Source organism: Gallus gallus, chromosome Z, assembly GCF_016699485.2.
Source record: "Gallus gallus isolate bGalGal1 chromosome Z, bGalGal1.mat.broiler.GRCg7b, whole genome shotgun sequence".
Lineage (NCBI taxonomy): Eukaryota > Metazoa > Chordata > Aves > Galliformes > Phasianidae > Gallus > Gallus gallus.
This window is the reverse complement of record NC_052572.1, coordinates 25,282,169-25,303,391: the sequence shown is the minus strand read 5'-3', so window position 1 is coordinate 25,303,391 and position 21,223 is coordinate 25,282,169. Positions and strand designations below refer to the sequence as shown.

Sequence of the window (21,223 nt, the reverse complement as noted above, 5' to 3'; positions counted from 1 at the left end):
TCACTGCTCAGATTTCTTTTTTATTAAAAGAAAAAAAATATTTAAATACTATTTTTTTTTAATTATCAAAAGTAAGCAAAATAATTAATTTGTATAATTAATATAAATAAAAATTAATTATAATTCACAGAATTCCTATGCGCATGGATATGAGCACCCCCACATTTTATTAGCGTGGTGCATGTGTTGGATCAAACTGCTCTGGCAATCTGCAAAGGAAGTCTGGGTGACTCCTGCCCTTTACCTGAGCAGGGGCCCTGCATCCATAGCTCCCGCAGAAGCAGCAAGGATGGAACTTCACAGAGCCCCCCAGCCATGGTCTAGGGTGCAGTCATGTTGTGTGCTGGTCGGGGCACTCTGTGTTTTTTGCAGCTATTCCCAATTGTGCAGCAGGATGGCAGAGCCCTCCGGAGCATTGCATGGGCTATGTCAATCCCCAGGTGTTTGCTGGGTGTTTGGCTATCTGCAGGTGAGCCAGGACAGCCTGGACATAGCAAGGCTGACTCTGGCCTCCAGCTACCCCTGCTGGAGCTGAAGAGCCCACCCTGGCCCTGCTGCAACTTGCAGCTCCAGCCCCAAATGCATTGCTATTTTGGCACACCCTTATACTTCTCCACACTCAGATATAAGTTCTTCCTGCAAAACCTCACTTTCCATTATTAAAATTATTTTTTTTTTCCTGGAAAACATGCAATTTGTATCAATATGATTCCCTGAGCCAAAAATTGGAGTGCATACTGTGTTGGTTGCCTTAAGGAAAGAAAACATCCTCCATCAGTGATGCTGCAACAGGACAGTGCTACCTGACAGGGATTGCTGCAGATATAGCTGTGGTCTCCATTTCTCAGTGTCACGGAGACTACAAGCATGGCCCCACTTCTGCTGTCCCCCTCTTCCAATCCTGGTTTAGAGCTGCGTAGTTCTGGGTGAAAGTAACGCCACCATTAGGAGATCTGCAGGTGCTGCAATTACAGGTCCCTGTGGCCATGCAAAAAAGCAATGCATCAGACCTGCAAAGCTGAAGAAGGCTGAAGGAAAATGTGGGGCTTCCTACCACACTGACTACTGGAAAGAAGTTTTTCACCCTTGCAGATGGCCCTGCCATCCACCTCCTATCAAACATGACATTTTTTTCCATTCCCCTATTTTTTTTTTTTAATTATTATTGTTTGTTTCCTTCTTCTTGCTTTTTCTTCACTCTATAATTCCTGCAGGGCAAGTGCTTCTGCTGTGATTTGTGAAATTCATTTCTTGTAAGGCTCTTTTGGTCCTTCAATTCCTGTAAAATTTGATTCAAATCTCCCAAGAAAACAAGCAGAATTTTTATCAAGTCAGATGACCCATATAGTACCAAATCAGTCTTCAACAGTAGCAAACACCAAACGTTTAGGGAAGAATAAAAGCACAAGGAAAATGTGTAGAACTGTTTTGTAGCTGCCAGAAATCTTGGCATCATTATTTGTTTAAGCCAAAGATAGCCCCTGAATTTAATAGCCTGTGATGCGTTTTCCACTGTGAATTTGTTCAGACAGTTTGTAACATCGTGTACATTTGTACCACTGAGCATGTTCTGCAGTGAAATGTTTCCCAGCTTTAACCACATGTGGTATGAAGCGTCTCCATCAGTTTGCTTTAAGCCAGTTACCTGCTCATTTAAACCAACACTCATTTTCTTACCAGAAGACAGAGTGAACAATCAATTACTTTCAGTCAACCTCTCCCTGCTATTCATGACGTCTTGTTATCACGTCTTGTTTGGTGGTCTCATTTTCATTCTGTCTCAGAAGCACTGAATTAATGCAGAAATAACTGAAGTGCTGATAACCTCGGCCATCCATCTCTCCACACCTTTTCTAGCTCAGCCCATTTGGTAGCTGTTCACAAGTGTCTGTAATTGCAAAAAGAACCACGTCTAAACAATCACACAGAACAGCACAAGATGTCTAAATCTGCTTTTCCAATTTTCATTTGAACTTATTACTTAAAAAAAATTTCGAGCAAGAATCTATTTCCGATACTAGCAGAAGGATACTTGACATTCAGAATGGAGCACCAGTAGATCTACTTGATACAGCAGGGTATTTATCATGGGAACTGGCTACGTTTGCTTAGATTACACTTGACTTCACACTTCTGCTTGATACTGAAAACTTCTCTTAACATTCTCCCTGACATTCCTTCTGACATCACCTCTGGATTATTTGTTGCGGACAGGCAAATTAAGAGAGAGAATGGATCAGATATTTCAGGTATTTTCCATTTAATTCTGTAGTGATGCAAGTAAGCCATGAAGGAGTACAGACCCATTCATGAAACTGGTAAGTACTGGCAGGTATGCTTTCCTTCCACTTACAAGTCCTTGGGGATTAGCTACACTGCAGTAAAAGATGGAAGGGATCGATTTTCCATCTAAAATTAAGGGGGTGGTGGGCTCCTGCCAGGGCTGAAGCAGAATTAACAGCTTGCTGCTGTGGAGGGTGGACAGTCCTTGTTTCCTGCCCGCCTCTGGCCACCTGCGCCCATCACTTACCTCCCGCTGAGCACTGAGCTGACCCCGGAGACCGGACAGCCAAAGGCAAAACCCAGAATGAATCACACTCACACAGCTGCCACGGCATTAGCATGCTGAGCACGTCCACGGCAGCATGTTGAGAACTGCACATCTGAAAGCAGGGCAGATTTAGTCCTCGTTCACCCCAGGCTAAATGTGCCATCCTTGGGAGAGACAGCGCTGCGTCGGGGTCATGTTGTAACAACTTCTCTGACGTGTAACCTGTTGTCTTACTGAGGGCCAAAGCTCTTCTGCCGCTTAAATGAATGAATTCCCTCAAATTCTGCATACAGATGTCTACGGGATCCATCTGTTCAATTCCCTGTCACCTGTGCATAAACATTAGGTACTGTTTATTCTACATACAGACAGTGAGGAATATAGTGACTTCTGGCTGTTCCCTACGCTCCAGTGAGAAGAAACCTTTTCTAGGCAAGCCCTCGCCAGTCTGTTTAACACCAACTGTAAGCATCCAGTAATGCTCTTCCTAGACAGTGAAGTTTGTTATGGACTTCTCCAAACAAATCAACAGCACTTGATACAGCGTTATAGTATCTGAGATGGAAACAGTGCTGTACTTAAGTTCAGACTTCCTGGGCTCCCTGTTCAGTGTTCATACCTTCAGTATCTCTACAAAACTTGTGAGCTCCTAATTTATGAATGACACCAGGGCTTTTGGAAATGGCTTATTTTCGATTAATCTCCCTCGTAATACTGTTGACATGCCATGTACTTTGGCTTTCCTGAGTGCTGAGCAGAGCATTCTTTTGAACAAACACATTGTAAAGAGACATGGAATGTCAGACAGATTCCCTTCACTGCTGGAAAATACACTGACTGAATATGTGCTCTTTGTGTTCACTGGCAACCAGGACAAATATTACTTCATTTCAGCCTTATTACTTATGGTTACGATGTGAGATTAATTTCCAGAATATGATACTAAATTAACACCTCTTCTCAGTATACCCTGCTATAACTTACACAGCATGGGCCACATCTTCCAGGACAGCTTTTCCTCTGGCACAATGACAGGAACTTTCGCCATTCTTTTGCCTTTCATCTTGCACACAAATCAGGAGACAATTTTCAGGACCAACCATTTAGCTCCCTTTTTCCACTCCTGTGCTTCTGTGCAGCTAGTGAACTTTTATTTAGTAATTGATAGCCTTTGATGATTTTGAGATCCTAAGCTTGAACCCTTTTTGAGAACTCATAATGTGCTCCCTGAGCTCATGCTTTGTTTCAGTACTATTGGTTTTGGATCTGTTTTGCCCTCTACAGAAGTTGTTCGAGTACAAGTAAATCCAGGCTTAAGTTTATGTTTCTCATTAGGCAATTACACAAATAGGAACGGGGAAAACAAGCCAATGCTATTTTAGCCTTCTAAAATACTTTTTCTCTGATGTAAAGTTTATTTTCTGAAGGTCTGCTGTTTGCTCCAGGAAATGTAACCAAATCTAACAGAATTTCTCAAATACAGTTCTTGAACTGCTTCAGTTGATTCCTGATATGACTCAGTGATGTGGTTTTAGGCATAATTTGTCTTCCAAATCTCTCATAGGGGACTGTGAGATCATACCTCCAGCCCAGTTAATCCTAGGCTGACAGCTGGGGCTGCACTTTCTGCAGCTTCTATCTTGGAACAATTGTTCTGTGATCCATTTTCACTTCAGTATGTCAGCCTATTAATACATTCTGCATGTTTGTAATCATCAGTTGGCCTGGTAATTCTGAAATCCTTCTTATATATTGATGGCTGGCTCTGATAAATCTGAAGGTGAAATATTTGTTGCTTTTACTTTCAGTCTCCCTGCAGTAACTTTTTTTCCCATTTTTTTTTTCTCTGGGCTGCATTCCTTTTTGCTGCAGGTACACTGTCAATGTCACCTTGCAATCAATTTATAACCCTTCCTTTCCTTTCAAAATGAACTCTGCCCTCCTCAAATTTCTCCCCAGTTCCCACTCCTCCTGAATTCAGTTTCTTCCTTTCCTTTTGACTTAGCCAAAGGGTTTGCTTGTTCAGATCCAGTAATATGGTCTTTTTCTCATTCTTCTCCTAGAAAATTGTTTTGCTGTTCCAATTTCATAGATATCCTGCAACGAATTCCTGTATTCCCTCCCCACAGCTGTCTCAATGTCCTCTAATTTTCAGAAGCGATAGAAGCCTTACAGGAGGTACTGGTTGCACGCCAGCAGCACCTTCCCAACAGCACAGCTTTGTGACCCCTTACCACCACTAGATGGAGTCGACGAGGGTTCTTCATTCATTCTCATTAGGGCATAGGCGTCCAACCCTTCGGCTTGCTTGGGCCGCAGTAAGAGAAGAGAAATTGTCCTGGGGGGCATATAAAATATATGATATAGTTAATGCATATAAGTAACAAAACTTGTTTTTTTTTAAATATATATTTAATTAAAACATAAAAAAGAGGGCAGCAAAACCATAAGATTAATGGGATATTTGACCATGTTTTTGTGAAACTAATGCATTAGGCTGGCTCAATGGAAGTAGTTGCAATTCTCTGTGAGTTCTCAAGGTATTTGTCCGAGATTTTTGATGAAATTCTACTTTCTGTACTCCATCCTTGAAAACAGTTGTTCACAGATGTATGTACTGCCAAAAAGTGATGACATGAATAAGGCATCATTGTGAAGTGAAGGATGTTTCTCTTTGCTAAGATAATGCTTGTAAAAGTCTGATAAAGAGGTATGATAAATTTTTTGAGTTGCTGATTGCAACTCTATATATTCCACTTGACAACTCTCAGGTAATATATGTCAGCTGAAAAAAGGAGTTGTAAATATTTAAAAATATGTATTTTTTCCAATCATGAACGTTATTATCACATCCCTTTATCAAAACGGAAAGCATGACTGTATATTTTTCACTGTTCACAGAACTGTGTTTACCCATTGTATCACAGTGCATATGATTATTTGCCATAGCCTGAGTTAGCACTGCACTGTGCCCTGCCCATGTCCTGATTTCAGCCCAGACAGTGCCGACTGCACACTGAAGTTTGGTTGCTGCTGAGTGATGAGGGCTAGGTCACTTAGCAGCGCAGAGCTGCCACCATGATGGTGCAGGGCAGGGAAAAGCTGCAGGATGGGCTGGGCTGTGCCTCATTCAGCGTGTGGGATGTGTGTTGGACATACCTGCTGTAGTTACAGAAGTTCACTCTTTGACAGCAAAAAAAAAAGACTTCTGTGCTGGGCAACTTGCTTCCAAATCCATACCCAGCTCTGAAGCAGCAAGGAGAGATCATCAGAACAAATTAAGTCTGCACACACATTTGGAGCCTGGACATGGACTCACAATGGGAATTAATAACATGGAAGCCTTAGCACTGCAGAACATATAAGGATATATTTACTACTGTCTGATAGAAACAAGAACAAAGGGAATATTTTACTGAGAATATTTCAGAGCATAACTGACATGAAAGACATTAAAACACACAATGAGATGGCAAACTCAGTGCTGGGTGCAGGCCTGCAGAGCAGCAGGCTCCCCTTGCACTGTCCAGGTAGTGGGAAACATGGGAATTGTCCTCAGAGCCAGATGAACCTGCCTGGTGGGCCTCACCCCAGAGGGACCACAGCAAGTCCAGAGAGAAGTGTGGACTGCTGAAATAAAGACATGGTCATAGGAGACAAACATACATAAACAGGTCTGAGAGTACAACATTTACACATTTTCAAAAAATCACAGAAATGTTTCAGTTGGAAGAGACCTTTAAAGGTCATCAAGTTCAACTTCCCTGATCTGAAGAGGGACACTTACAGATAGACTAGGTTGCTCAGAGCCATGTTCAGTCTGACCTAGAATGCTACAGGGACAGGGCATCTAGCACCTCTCTGGGCAATATGCTTCAGTGCTTCACTACCCTTACTGTAAAAAACTTTTTCATTATACCCAGCCTCAGTCTCCCCTCTTTTAGTTTGATACCATGTCCCCTTGTCCTATCACAACAGGTCCTGCTAAAGAGTCTGTCCCCTTCCTTCTTACAGTCCCCCTTTAGATACTGAAAGGCTGCTCTAGGTTCACCCTGGAGCCTCTTCCGAATGCTGAACAGCCCCAGCTCTCTCAGCATATCTTCGTAGGAGAGGCATTCCATCTCTTGGATGACTTTTGTGGCCCTCTTCTGGACACGCTCCAACAATCCCATGTCTCTCCTGTACTGATAACTTTGCATTTGGACACAGTACTCCAGGTGAGGCCTCTCCAATGCAGAGCAGAAGGGCAGGATCACCTTCCTCGTCCTGCTGGCCACACTTCTTTTGATGCAGCCGAGGACACAGTTGGCTTTCTGGCTGTAATGGCACATTGCTGGCCCATCTCCAGCTTCCCATCCACCAGTACCTCGAAGTCCTTTTCATCAGGGCTGTGCTCCACCCTTACATCCCTCAATTTGTATGGGTAGTGGAGGTTGCCAGGACCCAGGTGCAAGACCTTGCATTTGGCTTTGTTAAACCTCAAGATGTCCTCCAGGGCCCACTGCATGAGCCTGTCTAGGTCTGCCTGGACGGCATCCTGTCTCTCAGGTGTGCCAAGCACACACCACAGCTTGGTGTCATCAGCAAACTTGTTGAGGGTGTGCTCGACCCCTCTGCCCACGTCACTGATGAAGATGTTTGGGTGCATCAGAACCACTACAGACCCCTGAGAGACACCACTTGTCACCACTGGTTTCCGTCTGGCCATTGTGCCATTGGCCACCAATCTCTGAGCACGATCTTGCAACCACTTCCCTGTCCTTCAAACAGGCCACCCATCAAATCCATACCTTTCCAAGGTGGAGAGAAGGATATTATGGAGGACCGTATCAAAGGCCTTACTGAAGTCCAGACAGATGATATCTTCCCTTGTTCACTGGTGCAGTTACAACATCAAAGAAGGTCGCTAAGCCGTTCAGGCAGCGCCTACCCTCGATGAAGCCAGGCGGCTCCCCCAGCACCATCTCCCTCTCCACTGTTGTGGCCACAGAGCCTCCCGGCCGCGGCCCCTCCCTCTGGGCGGAGTGGACGGAGCCCGCCCCGCCGCTCACCCGCCCGGCCCCGCCACGCGTTAGGGCGCCCCCTGCCGGGCCCGATGGATGCGACAGCGGCGCATGCGCAGTGCGGCGCGGTGTGCCTCCCTTCCGGCCGCCATCTCGCTCCCCGCCGCGTGCTGTGCCCGGACTCGCACCCCGCCCGCTCCGATCCCGGCGCTCCGGCACTGCTACGCCCGCCCCTGGAAGGTAATGGGGGGCGGTCAGGAGTCGCTGTGCCGGGGGCTGCTCTCTGGCTGCGGGTAGCGGGCCGCCTGGCTGAAGGCAGGGAGGACGGGGCGGACGGGCGGGCGGGCGGGCGGGCTGACTGACTGACTGACCGACCCCTCTCCTCGGCACGGCGGCGGAGCCTGTGGTGCGCGCTCCGAGCCCCTCCTCACCGTCCTCTCATTGCTTCCGCAGATGAAAGAAACCATCATGAACCAGGAGAAGCTCGCCAAGCTCCAAGCCCAAGTGCGCATCGGCGGCAAGGTGGGTGCCGCGCCGGGCCGGCGCTGGGGGGGCAGGGCAGGGCACGGCCACGGCTGGCACAGCCCTACTGCTGCTGCTGCGGGGAACGCGGCCCTGCGGGAGGGCACTGCTAATTACTCAGCGCGGCTCACGGCGGCGGTTTCCACAAGGCTTTGTTTGGCGTCTGCCGGAGATTGGGGCAGTCTGAAATCGGGGTAGAACGGGGATCTGCGGGCTGAGCGGCTCCGCATACGCGTCCGCAGGAGAGCTGCTGTGTTGTTACTTGCGTGTCCGTTGCTGAAGTGTGTGTGTGCTGGTTGCAGAGGTACTCGGCATTGGTGGCTGAAGAGCGTACGTTCGGTTTGCAGTTCTTTCACGTCTGTGGGCTCCTTGTCCCACAGAAGCATTCTGTGGAGCTTAGGATTTGCGGATGATACTGTCATTCGTTCTTCAGGCTGGTCTCTGAAATAATTTGAAGGTGTGAGCTTGACTTTTTTTGCTTTACAACTGGAACTGGTGGCTGGCACTCTTCACAACAAAGCTGCGGTGTGAGTGGAGGTGGCTGATTACTGTGGGTGTGGAGGAGGCAAAGGGGAAAGTAACTTCTCCCTGCTAGAAAAGGCTGCACATTGCCTCTGCTGGCAGGCTTTCACCACGCTGCACGGCTGTAGACTTGCAAAATCGCTGAAGCATCCCGTAATCCCTTATAGGAAACTTGCAGTTTTGGTGTGTGGTGTCAGTGCGACTGAATGCCATTTATTCCAAGCCGTTTTAGAGGCCTGGTAGGTGAACGTGTAGTTTTGAGTGTAGTGAATTGAGGGTTACTGTACCCGTTCTTCTTTAACATGTGGATGGTAGAGGTACGTGAACAACGTGTCTTGGCACGATCGTGGCAGAACTTGCTTACTGGAGACATGTAATCTCTAGAAGCTTAAATCTGTGGAGACGAAAGCAACAGGTTTTTATTTAAATGATCAGATTGTCTGAAGTTTGGTATCTGTACTTAATGCACGTAAAAGTGTGCGGGGAACATGTTCCTGCATAGCCTTTCACTCAAGGCATAATATGTTAAGAGTGACTGAAATGTCTTTTGTCCAGAGTAATATAATACAGGCCTTAGTGTATCTCAGTTACCAGGTAGTATAAGGTGCCAAAATGAAACCATTTCTCACATTGCTTTTTGTGCCAGATTGACAGGAGCAGGGAATGAAGGTCAAGCTTTCTAGACAAATGACCAAACTCTTGAGCTGTGTTCTTAAAAGCTGTATTTTCACATGGATTTGTCTATTGTTGTCTTTTATTATTTGTAATTGGATTGTGTTAGAGGTATTAGCATCAGCCAGTTTTCTAACTTCAGCCATTTCACTCAAAAAGCATTGCAGAAATTGATTTATACAGCCAAGCTGTACCACGTCGTCTTCTTGGGTTAGTATGAAAAGGGAATGCAATTTCACACACTCTTAGTGATCTTGTGTCAGGTCTTCTGGAAGCCTTATGATGGTGCAAGAAAGTATAGAATGATGTGTCCTTTCTCGTAGGTATAGGTACCTTCATATAGACTTCTCCACAGAGGTAGTTGTCCCATATTACAGCTCTGTTTTTGTAGGGTTCTAAACCCTTGTTTTGCTTTCTGAACTGAGGTAGTTGGAAATACTGTGTGGAAATATGCATGTATTTTTAAATATACCTATAAATAAATGAACGTGTTCTTTAATACGTGAGTAGGCCTATCACATGAAGATGTTTTATTCCAAAGCAACAATTTTGGGGTGTTCTCATTTATTAATGATAGAGATAACTGTGGTTTCTGACTTAATTATCAAAATCTGTCTACAACTTAAGGATAGTGAACTAAAGAAGAATTTATAAGCTTCAAAAATTGCTGAAGACCGTGCTCAGTCTTCAGTATTATACCAAAGACAACAAAGATAAGTATGCACTTCTTCTTTTTTAAGTGGGATACTGCAAAATCCCTGGTCAGAGTTGTGGGGTACAGTTTCTCTGGTGGATTGCTTCCTAAAACCTCACGTTTCTCACAAGCATTCAAAGGTTACCTTATCACAAGGGGAAGATTGCAGCAATGCAGTTGGAAGAATGCACTGTAACTCGGGAATTGAACTTTGTGTATTAAATTTATTTATACGTGGCCAGAGTAGTTCTATGAGTTAGGCTTAGAGTTTGTGAAGAACTATTTAAATATTAACTTTAACTTTTTTTTTTTTGCAAAGGGTACTGCCCGCAGAAAGAAGAAGGTTGTCCATAGAACAGCCACAGCAGATGATAAGAAACTTCAGTTTTCCTTAAAGAAACTTGGAGTCAACAATATTTCTGGCATTGAAGAGGTAACTGTTTCAAAAGAAGTACTCTTCTCTATAGAAATGTAAAATATATCAACATTAAAATTCTGGCAAATGACGTTTTGAACTTGTCTGTAAATCAGTAAGTCTTCATTGAGCTTTAGGAACTATAGCTGGTTTCCTGTTAAATAAAAAAAATTGTGCTAAACTACTTGAATTATTTATTGTCTTGCAGGTAAATATGTTTACCAACCAAGGAACAGTCATTCACTTCAATAACCCTAAAGTTCAGGCATCTCTGGCTGCTAACACTTTCACTATCACTGGCCATGCTGAAACAAAGCAGCTGACAGAAATGCTTCCCAGTATCTTAAATCAGCTTGGAGCTGACAGTCTGACCAGCCTGAGGAGATTGGCGGAAGCCTTACCCAAGCAACGTAAGTTGAAACTTGAATGCATTTGATGCTGGCAGCCAGCATGGGCTTATTTGTATAGCTGCAGTGAAGTTCAGTGCACTCTGTCTGCCGGCATATTATGGCATAAAGAGGTAGAGCTCTGATGTCTTATTTATAGGTCAATTCCAGCAAAGAGCGTAGCCAAAATAAAGCAGAGTCATAGCTGGTCTAGGACTAGGGTGTTGTAGCCAGACTTAATCTTATGGTGGTTTATTTATCTGTATGGCTACCATATTTTCACATACATAGTTCTTTAAAGCCAGATAGGTCATTGGAAGAGTTAGGATTTAAACAGATAAACTTCAGGTGTTTATTTTGACAAATTGAATGGAAACATAAATATGGGAGTATGGGTTGGAGAGACTCAGGTACAGATATCTTGCTACTGCTTTGCACCATCAGGGATGTGCTGAGGGTACTTCTTTTTGCTTGGGCTTTTTGGTTGGTAAAGGGAAGTTACACGCTGCTTGGAAGAAAAGATGTTCTAATTCCTGTGTGTATAGGAGGATGTAGGAGTAGTATGAGCATTAAATTACATATACCAACTTCCTTCTCTATCTTTCAATTAGTAAAACAGGCTAAGCACTTGTGCTTTCTGAAAGTGTACATTAGTAGGGGAGGGATCTCAGTATTTGGTACTTGGAAAAGATTTGAAGATTTTTGGGTTTGAAAGTTTGAAAATTGTTAGGGAAAGACATGCTTGTTGACTCTGAGAACGTTCCTCATTTTCTGCTTGTATGGTCTTCCTGCTTCTCAAACGAGAATGTTAATTCCATTGCTTGCAAAGTACAGAACATGCTAAAGAGAGGAAATGAAGAAGGCTTATAATGTGTGCAGTTTCAGGCAGTAGTGATCTTGTTGTGTTTCTTCTTTCTGTGCTCTGCAGCAAGGAAAGAGGTTGTTTTTGCATTCATCAAGTCAATTTCCCAGCCAAAAAATCCTGCTATGACTAGTCTTTGGGAGGAAGTAAACTGCTTATTTCCCTGTGGAGCTCAATTTCCTCCTTCCTAATGTAATTTTTATGTTTTCTCTCTGATAGTGGTAGGGCTTAGAGGAAGGAAAGCTTGAGGCTCATAGCAAGATGGATTTATTCTGGATAAGCTAAACTGCAGAGTTTTAATACTAGAGAAGCCTGTTTTCTGAAGTGCTTGCTTTGCATGACTTGTTAAATGGTTGTTTCTGCTTTGGGTGAATGCCAAAGTAGTTGCACAAAACCAGGTTTTGGTATTGTCTACAGATTTGGAAACCTGACATCAAAGAGTGAAGTGTCTGCAATGACTGCATTTGCAGGTGTTGAAGTAAATTTAGTCTGGTCTTGGGGTTGAGTGAATATGAAGACAATTTAGGAGAAAATAATATGGTTTGCATTTAAAATGTCATATTCAACACTTTAGATGCTCTCAAGCTGCATCAGCTTTCTGCTGTTAGAAACAAAAGAATTAGCATTGACCTTGTCACAGGCTGTTTCTGACTGAATTTCAAGTTCTCATCTGCTTCTCTACATATCAGTGTAAAATGATATCAGGCATCTGGTGTAAACGTGTCTTTTTCTTCATGCTGTTCTTGAAATCAGAAGGATTAATTAGAATAAACAAAGTTATTAAAAAGTTTTGTGCAGCTTAACCTAGGTAGTACAGCCAAGAATAGCAGTAAAAGTAGTGGCACAGGCACCTGGGGACCTTAGGTACCTATTCTTAGCCTTATCACAGAATGTAGGGGTTGGAAGAGACCTCTGGAGTTCACCTAGTCCACCCGTCTGCTAGAGAAGGTTCCCTACAGTATGTTGCACAGGAAGGTATCTGGACAGGTTTTGAGTATTTCCAGAGAAGGAGACTCTGCAACCTCTGGGTAGCCTGTTCCAGTACTACTGTAGTTTCACCTATGCTTGTTGATCTGTGGAAATGAACATGGTTAAATCACAGTAGCTCTGGCAAATATAATAGAGGTTAAGTCTGAATCGGAAGAGATGTGGACCAGAACGCATTGATATCTTGACCTATTAGATGTAAAGTTGTGCATCTGGTTCAACGTTCCTCTGAATTCTTCAGGGAACAGCAGTATATTTTAATGTCTCTAATTGTCTGCTCAGTGTTCCACAGGTGTGCTGTGTTTTTTTTCTTGAATGTCTAGGATCATAAGGATTCAGATATTTTTTTTCTCTTGTAAGTTAATGATGTTTTGAAAAAGATGGACTCTGAGACCCACAGATTCCTCTGTAACCAAAGATGCTTTCAAGAGAAACTGGTGGAATACAACTATCGTGCAAAGCACTCTATATCTAGATACAAGATGGTGACTAGTAAGCTCAATGTAGTATGTGGGCAATGGGAACTGCTTGGCTAGTTTTAGATTTTTTTTATTTGGCAGAAAAGTTTTGCAGAGTGCTGCAGCTTAGCTTAGACTCTTAGATAATGCTTACAAGAAAATAAAAGCACAAGTTGATCAAGGTTCCTGTGGTGAGCTGAAATAATGCGTTTGAACTACTTGCTTTTGCAGCTGTGGATGGAAAAGCACCTCTTGCTACTGGTGAAGATGATGATGATGAAGTTCCAGGTAAGAACAAACATGAAACCTGAAAAAGAGGAATTGAATTTTGCTTGGAGATGGCATATGTAGCATAACATTTGGCCAAGGACAGTGAGAGTACTTGTCCTAGACTGGTCATTGACTGTTGCGCAGTTGCTACAGGCAGATTATTTCATTTTTTTCAGATGGCACGCTAGATTAATTGAATAATTGGTTTGAAATAGTTGTTAGTCTTACGCAGGACAAAAATGCTATGGCTAGGATCACTGTTTAATAATGAGTAAAAGAGCTGGGAAGAGACTGCCGGTTCAGTATTGCTTTGCTTGGGTATGGTTATAGGAAAGCTGAAATATGTTAGAATTCTGCTTTATAATGAACCACCTAAAACTTATTTCTTTAAACAAGAAAGGTGAATTTTGAAAGTTCTTACATGTTATTTGGTCTGTGTTTTGTAAGGCTTTTTTAAAAATCTCTTAAGCACTTGATATGAAGTAGAACTTCAGAAAAATACATCTGGCAAAGCAGAAGTAGGTCCAATTCACATTTCAATGTCTTTCTTTTTCTAGATCTTGTTGAAAACTTTGATGAAGCTTCAAAGAACGAAGCAAACTGAAATAAATGTCACTTTCTGAATAAACTTAAAACTTGAAAAAGCTACATGGAGCTGCTATTTTATATTGTGACTGCTTTTTTTTTTTTTTTCTTCTGAGATCTTGGGATCTGTAACACTTGGAAATTCTTTGAACCTGCAGCTCCTTCTAGTTATTGCTTGTACACGATATTGTTTTTGTGGCCCAGTTGAACAGACCTCTGCTTTGAAATATGATTGCTAATAAATTTCTTCCTAGACACAGTTTTTGAGTAACTTGTATACAAGCAAAACCCTATCTTTAATGAACTTTGACATACAATAAAAAATATATAGTAAAGTTTCTGGTGTGGCTTCTTGTCAGAAAAAGCAGGAAAAATATTGGTTGTAAGTATTAAGCAATTGTAAGAAGCTTTGCTTCTCTGCAGAGCATTTTCCTTTTGCAGTAAGAGAAAACTGGCTTTAAGAAAAAAAATTCTCTGCACAAGTGAGCATTTTGGGTTTAAACTGAATCACCAGTGCTTACATGTCAGAGAACATGCACTGAGTTTGAGTTGCTTAGTAAGCTACTGAATTTAAGAAATCTATGTGTTCTTGAAACACTTCGTGGTGTTTTGGTATAGTGGCAAGCTGTTAACATTGGCATCTTGGGGGATTCTATGCTTTGTCTTCAGGGAGTATTTAACAGGTTTTTCCAGAGTACAGCATCCTAATGATGGTCATATGTTACAGTCTCTGCATTGCAGTTTAACTTTGCAGGCAGCTAAGCACCATGCAGCTGTTTGTTCATACTCTCCCATGATAGGACTAGATAAATTTGTGGGCTTAGATAAGACTGTCCTAAGACAGTTTCTTAGGACAGGAAAGGAAGAGGGGAAAAATGGAATATACATATATAAAAACATGAAATTCGGGGTGCATTTGCTCACCACCCAGCCAGTTGCTTCCTCCCCTCACTCTGGCTAACTCCCGCAGTTTTATTATTCTTCAAGATACTGCATAGGTAGTATGGAATACCCTTTGACCAGTTTAGGTCATCTGGTTCTGTCCCTTCCAAGCTCCTTGTGTCCCATCCCCGTGCAAGAAGGGCTATGTGAGAATCTGAAAAGTTGGCTCTTGTGAGAACTACTCAGTAACAATTAAAACTTTGGTGTGTTAATTATTTTCATCCTAAATCCAAAACACAGCACCGTATCAGCTGCTGAGACAGTTATGCTAGCAAAATAGGACACCTAGTATTTTCATTTTACTTATTTAAGTCAATTACATAGGGGAGTGAGATACTGGGAAGGGCAAAAAGCCTTTATAGAATTGATTATCGTTCTTAAGTTTATGTTTAGCAAAACCAGATGGACTAATAATGACATTTAGAATATGTTCTTTACATTGCTTTTGTGTGTTTTGAGGGAGATAACTTGTTTCTTGGATACAAGAAAGACTCAGTAAGTTTCTGTGTAACTTTTGTCTGCCTGGTGCTCCCAGAGTGAGCTATTTACATTTGGGAATCTTGCTGTTGATTATATGTCAGATTGCTTCCATAACAAAACATAAGCTTTGCATGGAGGGCTGGTGGTTGAGTGCTCTTATGACGTTGTCTCTTTAGTGCAAATACTGCTGAAGTCAGAGTTCATCCTGTCCTGCAAAGGATGAAATTTAGGACAGAACTTTGGGACAGGAGGTAGCCATAATATGAGGTTTGCATTGTACCTGGGGAAGGGTGGGGATGTGTCTGACCTGTTAGGCATGTTTGATATGATGTAAGTGAGCTATTGGGAAAGAGTGAAGGAACTTGTTCCAAGCCAGGCAGCTTCTGTGGTTTCAAGTAAGACAGCAGTTGGATGTAATACCACCAAGGTCAGGTGAAAGAATTTACAGTAACAATTTCAGTTTACTTGTCTCAGTTCAGAAAACTATTTTTTTGTTGTTGTTGTTTCAAATTAATTCAAGTAAGGAGGCGTGTTCATTGAGTTGTGTCAAGGAGGTGGAAAAACTGAACTGTGCAAATGGGTGTTGAAATGGGTGTGGTGACCCTAACCTAACAGCCCCAGAAAAGATGAAAAACTGTTTCTATTGGTGGTGATGGTGGTTGTTTTTGAGAAATCAGTAAATGAGCCTTGTCTGTGACTCAGAAATACTCTACTGAGCCACTGCAGCCTGTGATTATGAAATATTTCTTACTGAGTCCTGTCTTGTGCAGTAGCTTAAGTGTCTTGCTCTGATGTTCTAGACTGTGTTACCCTTTTTCCTACTATCTGGTACACATGGTTTAAAAAAAACCCAAACATGGAGCTTAGTGAAGCAGCAACTTTGACATGCAAAGTAATACAAATCAAGTGATAAGCAATCATGTGGTACATCTGTGAAAGGTACATTTCCAGCCAGGAAATACTGGTGTATCTTGAGCATCCATAGGTTGTGAACAAGGATCAAGATTTGTTCAGAGCATGTTCTTGATTATAGAAGATTCTAAATGGAATTCATTCTTTTCTTAAGTTAATGGCAGTCTTTGGATAACCCTTAAGTACTCTGCTTTGAACGGCATTGTCATCATTTCCTCTCAGTAAGGACTTTGGTTAAAGTCTTCCTCATCTGTCATTAATTGCCATTAGGGACTTGTGTATATTCTTACTCAAGAAAAACAGCTTCATATTGCTGTTCCAAATATTTTGGACAACAGAAATGCACGCCTTTGGTTTTGGGTCACTGTTGAAAAAGATGTATTTAAATTTTCCTAAGGGAGCATTCAGGTTCTGTCCTATTCAACTTAATGACAACTTGTTTTGGTGCAGTAGTGAATCTAATTAAATCCTTCATCAATTTTTCAGTGGATATTTAGAAATGTCTTCATAATCATTAAACTTGTGTCTTAAAGACTCTGAGGAAACACTGAAATATTTGGGTGTATGGTGGAGCCCAGCATATGTACTGTGGTAGTCAAGAAAAATGATGTAATTGAACCAGGGCTAGTAGTAAGTATGTGTGTGTTAAAGGTGGAAGGCACATAGGGAAGGTTAATATTTTTCAAGGCTGGGGGGAAAAAGCTGTCCTTGAGAAGCCAGAACGTGGAAACTGGTCAATCATCCCATTTGCAAGGATGGATTCAAATACATTATAAAACAAGAGAGTTGATGTTCAACGCAGGTAGAAAAGACACTGTACACAGAGTGAGGTTTGCAATGACAATGGCTAAGGTTGCAGCCTTAAGTAATTGGCAAGATTGTTGTATGTGTCAAGAGGAGAGATTCTTGAGCAAGGTACTTTAAAACATTGAGAAGCGCTCTAACATGTCATGGGCTTGTAGAAATGCATGGAATCTGGCTCTCGATTTTCTTAAGCTAGTTCATTTTCATTGAACAGTTTGTGGGTTGCTGAAAAGGTTGATTGATTGATGTGATCCCACCATACACCAAACTGAGCTTTGAGGTGAAGTCTCTCCTTACAGACAAGGAGCCAACAGTGCAGCTGAGCCAATCTTGCATTGCTAAGGTGAACATAGCACGTGGGAGTGTCGTGGTTAGTTTGACTGTGAACCAACCTCCAGAACTTTAAGGCTGGATGAAAAGCGGATGTATGCAAAAGCTCTGAGATCCAAGAGTATGGCTATTTCTCTGTATTCCAATCATCTTTCTTAGTAGCAAAAGCCACTAGCACCCTCATCATGCAAGTCTTATTTGCTCTGTTAATATTCTACTTTTTGTCACTTCATGCATGGATTATAGTAAAGAGAACTGTTACTCCACAGGAGGAAGAGAGCTTATGTAATACGGTATTGTCTTCCTAGAGCCTGTCTCTTTTTGTTGAGACAGACTTTACAGGTACAGTTTTCACATTGCCTCTATATTGCAGTAAAGGTAGCTAGGCAATGATAAGCCATTCTAACAAATACAGATACTAGCAATGCCTTTTCAGGAGGGTTACAGCCTAGCCTTTTGCATTACTAATGGATCTGAGAAAATCATAGGTGATTAGCAATGTAAGTACTAATCACCAGTCATGCAACACACAGTGCCTTTGCTTCACATATCCAATGACCAATATTTGCAACACTTTTCTTAGGGATTTTCTGTGCTGTGGAGGATACAAACAGACACTGGTGGAAGTATCTACTGAACTTGAAACCCCAATTCGTGCATTTCTATTGAATGAAGCATGAATAATGTTGGGGGGTTTCTTAGGTACTGGCTGTATGAATTCTTAGGAGATGCCTGAAGTTGAGTTTTGTTTTCTCTGGTAGGAGAACCATGCAGTTGTTCATGGTGCTGCACCTGAGCTAATAATGTCTGGTGGGCTCAAACAGGAATCTAAACAATTTCAGCTATGTCTGACTGAGCAGAATCCTGCTGAAAAAGCAGCATGCAACTTGTGGCAAATGTTTGCACCTGCTTCTTCTTAACACTTTTAAATGCAGAAGTTCAAATTGTTTGAAGTCACGGATTTAAGCCCAGCTCCAGGAACTGTGGCTAGTGCTGCTATACTTCTCTGCTGTTACTTCCATCAGGCAGTTGTAAAGGCCATATGCTCTCTCAGCATTTTGTTGGCTGCTGGTTTGCACTGAGCTCCACCGAGCTCCTTTTCAGTACATACAGGTAAGTCTGCCGCCTTGAAGGACGTAACTGAGGTCCAGGAGGGCTTTGTGCACTCCTAGCAGCTTGCAGCTCTGTGGGACAAAAGTAACGTGAATGTGGTGGCGTGGGCCCAAAGCAGTGCTAGTTCTGTGAAATTAGCCACTTATCTTGGCTCTGGTGGTGTTATGTACTCGTTGGCAGTACATGTGATGAATTAATTCCTTGTGCATTGAATTAAAATCTGCCTTCTCTCTCAGGTGTTGCTGCCTCTGCAAGAGTTAAAAGCAGTAATGCCCCCTCAGAGCCATTTCAGTGGGTGGGAACTGTTTTTACAAGATTTATTATGATCAGCTACATTTTGATCACTTTTTATCAGTTGTGCTGTTTTCTTTCTTCTTTTGTTTCCATCTGTAGACATCAGTCCTTTGACATTTTGCTCTGTAGCTGTGGGATTCCTCAGCTCCTGCTCAGTTTGAGTCTTACATAAATATGTGGTGAGAGACAGTGCCTGGTCCTGCAAAGGCAGTGTGAGCACAAGGGCTGTGCTAAGCCAAAAATGAGAAGAAATGAAAACTGCACAGCTGTGGCAGTAGAGTGGCAGGCACATCGGTCTGAGGTGTCTGTTACAAGTTTTTGTCCCTGGGACAGCTGGCATCCAAAGCAGCAGGAGGCAATTAATGTGAAAGTTCATTTGTTGACCCTGTGGCTTCATTGCACCACTTGTGTTAGGAATCAGGAGATGGTGCTGCTCTCCGTGATTTAGGGAAGTTCCTGGGTAGATGGTAGAGGGAAACAAGTGTGGCCAGCTCATGCACCCAGTGTTAGCCTTCAGCATATGTTGGGGGCAGTGTTTGGATAAACAATACTCATGCACATTTGCAGCATTTCGTGCTCCAGTAATTTCGGCCTGGGGGTGATGATCTTCAAGAATTTCATTATTATTTTTACTGTTGGTGGAAGGCAGAGTGTAGCCTGGAGGTTTTAGGGCTCACTGAGTCATCCTCTTCTACCAGCATACACAATCCACATTTGCTGAGATGCAGCCCTGCATATATCCACACTCACATCCAAACTGACCTCTGTCAGCAGCTGCAGAATGGATGGGCTGTCATTGAAATGTGTCAGCCCTCTCGTGTTCATAGAACAGGCCCTCTACTACATTATATGCCCCTCACATTTTAGCCTTTTCCTATTTTAAATATTTATACCTGGAAAGGAAAGCACTGTCATTTGTTTCAAAGCAGGCAGTTGTTTTTACCTTGCTTTTCATTTATGTCCCATCTCTGTGGCTCTCTGGTCTCATTAGGAAATACGATGTGTTTGGCAGACTGTGTCAGCAGACTCTAAGTTTAACTCCAAGGGGAGCTTGAGCTTCCAAAATATAGCTACTAATGCAGAAAAACACAAGTGTATGTTTTCTTCTATGTGAGTGGGCAAACAGAATGCTTCTAAACAAAACGCATTTTGGATGCAGTGGCAGTGTTGCTAGGCCTATGATCTTACCCAGTATTCGTGACAGATCTTGTAACACAGATAGAGGAAAGTGAAGCAAGCTGATTTTATTATGTATTTTTGGAAGCAACTGTTTTTTGAATCTGTAGGTTATAATGCTGGCGACAATCTAGGTGCATCCAGATGGGAGCACATTCACAGTGCAGATATTTATAGGGTTTAGTGAGACCATGCCCATTTTTCAGCTGTGCAAGAAGCCTGGCTATGGGTTGGCGTGTCAACTTGCCTACATATTGGACAGCATCCAGAGTCCTCTTATTGATGGCGATTTGGAAGTGTTAAATAGAGCCATCAGATGGTCTGATGGGTCCTCCTGAAGTACTTCTGAGGCACATACTGTGATCTGTGTGAAAATGGCACTGGACTGCTAGCTGTATTTGCTCTGTATGGAACAGAAATGCTGATGTGCTAGGAAAACTTGAGGGTTGTGAAAAGAGTCATAAGGCTGTATTTGCCATGTTTTGATTTAAGTGCCTTTAAAAAAAAAGGGTGCGTGAAGTAATGAAACAAAACAATATTACCTACGCTGCAGGTCAGCATATTCAATCTATTGTGTTTTTTAGAGGATTATATGGAGATTATTTGGCTGCTGCCTGCATGGGAAGGATGAACAAAGGATGAGCTTTGCAATGCTGCCCCACAGTCATAGCCCGCCGTGTTGCCATGCAGTTTACATGTCCCTTTCTGCTGGCTTCTGAGAACTTCCCCAGTGTGCTGATGTTGGTGTGCATGGCTGGCTCCGTCAGAGTTCATCTGCTGAGAACTGATGTGCTCTGCCGTGCTGCATGCTTTAAGAACTGCTGGCTTAATGTGGTGGCAAATCAGCCTCATCAGAAAAATCTATTCAGACATTGGATCTAACCCCACACAACATCTCTGATCTTCAGAGCTCCTGGTGACCAGGTATCTCCTTCACTCTGTTGTACATTCATTGCCAGGCAGAGCTGTATACTTCCTGAAAACATATGATGCACAGCAGGAGGTGTGTGTGAGCAGAAGGGCTGTAACAGTGCTAATGATGATCTGCCTAGTGACAGCCCTGTCTGCACTGCAGTGATTTATACCATTGTTCTTAAGGAAAAAAACGTGGTCCACAGCGCTCAGGAAAATCTCTGCTGGAATGCCCCTCATGCTCAGCTTCCTCTTGCAAAACTCACTGCAAATTTTAGTCTGTTACAGTGACTACAAATAGACTTTCTCCTTCCCAAATATGTATGTCTGTTG

The 21,223-nt window shown here is 42.7% G+C and overlaps 1 protein-coding gene and 1 long non-coding RNA gene across 2 annotated transcripts; one reads left to right on the top strand and one right to left on the bottom strand.

Moving 5' to 3' along the window:
- LOC101750669 lies at window positions 1–7,561 on the bottom strand. The gene is made up of 4 exons (XR_005842644.2): window positions 5,711–7,561; window positions 4,786–4,889; window positions 2,531–2,880; window positions 1–1,888 (listed from the first exon to the last, which is right to left on the bottom strand). It is a non-coding gene; the product is annotated as an uncharacterized LOC101750669 (long non-coding RNA).
- Window positions 7,562–7,690: 129 nt separating this feature from the next.
- BTF3 (basic transcription factor 3) lies at window positions 7,691–14,262 on the top strand. The gene is made up of 6 exons (XM_423823.8): window positions 7,691–7,794; window positions 8,008–8,076; window positions 10,284–10,397; window positions 10,588–10,789; window positions 13,304–13,360; window positions 13,900–14,262. The coding sequence occupies exons 2-6, from the start codon at window positions 8,008–8,010 to the stop codon at window positions 13,944–13,946; spliced, it is 489 nt and encodes a 162-aa protein (XP_423823.7). The 5' UTR covers window positions 7,691–7,794; the 3' UTR covers window positions 13,947–14,262.
- Window positions 14,263–21,223: the final 6,961 nt, after the last annotated feature.

What these genes read in the sequence shown, in the direction of transcription:
- BTF3 (XM_423823.8), top strand. Translation starts at nt 8,008, where the DNA reads ATGAAAGAAACCATCATGAACCAGGAGAAGCTCGCCAAGCTCCAAGCC. An exon ending in AAGTGCGCATCGGCGGCAAG is followed by an intron (nt 8,077 to 10,283) that starts GTGGGTGCCGCG and finishes TTTTTTGCAAAG; the next exon opens with GGTACTGCCCGCAGAAAGAA. An exon ending in GGAAGCCTTACCCAAGCAAC is followed by an intron (nt 10,790 to 13,303) that starts GTAAGTTGAAAC and finishes TTGCTTTTGCAG; the next exon opens with CTGTGGATGGAAAAGCACCT.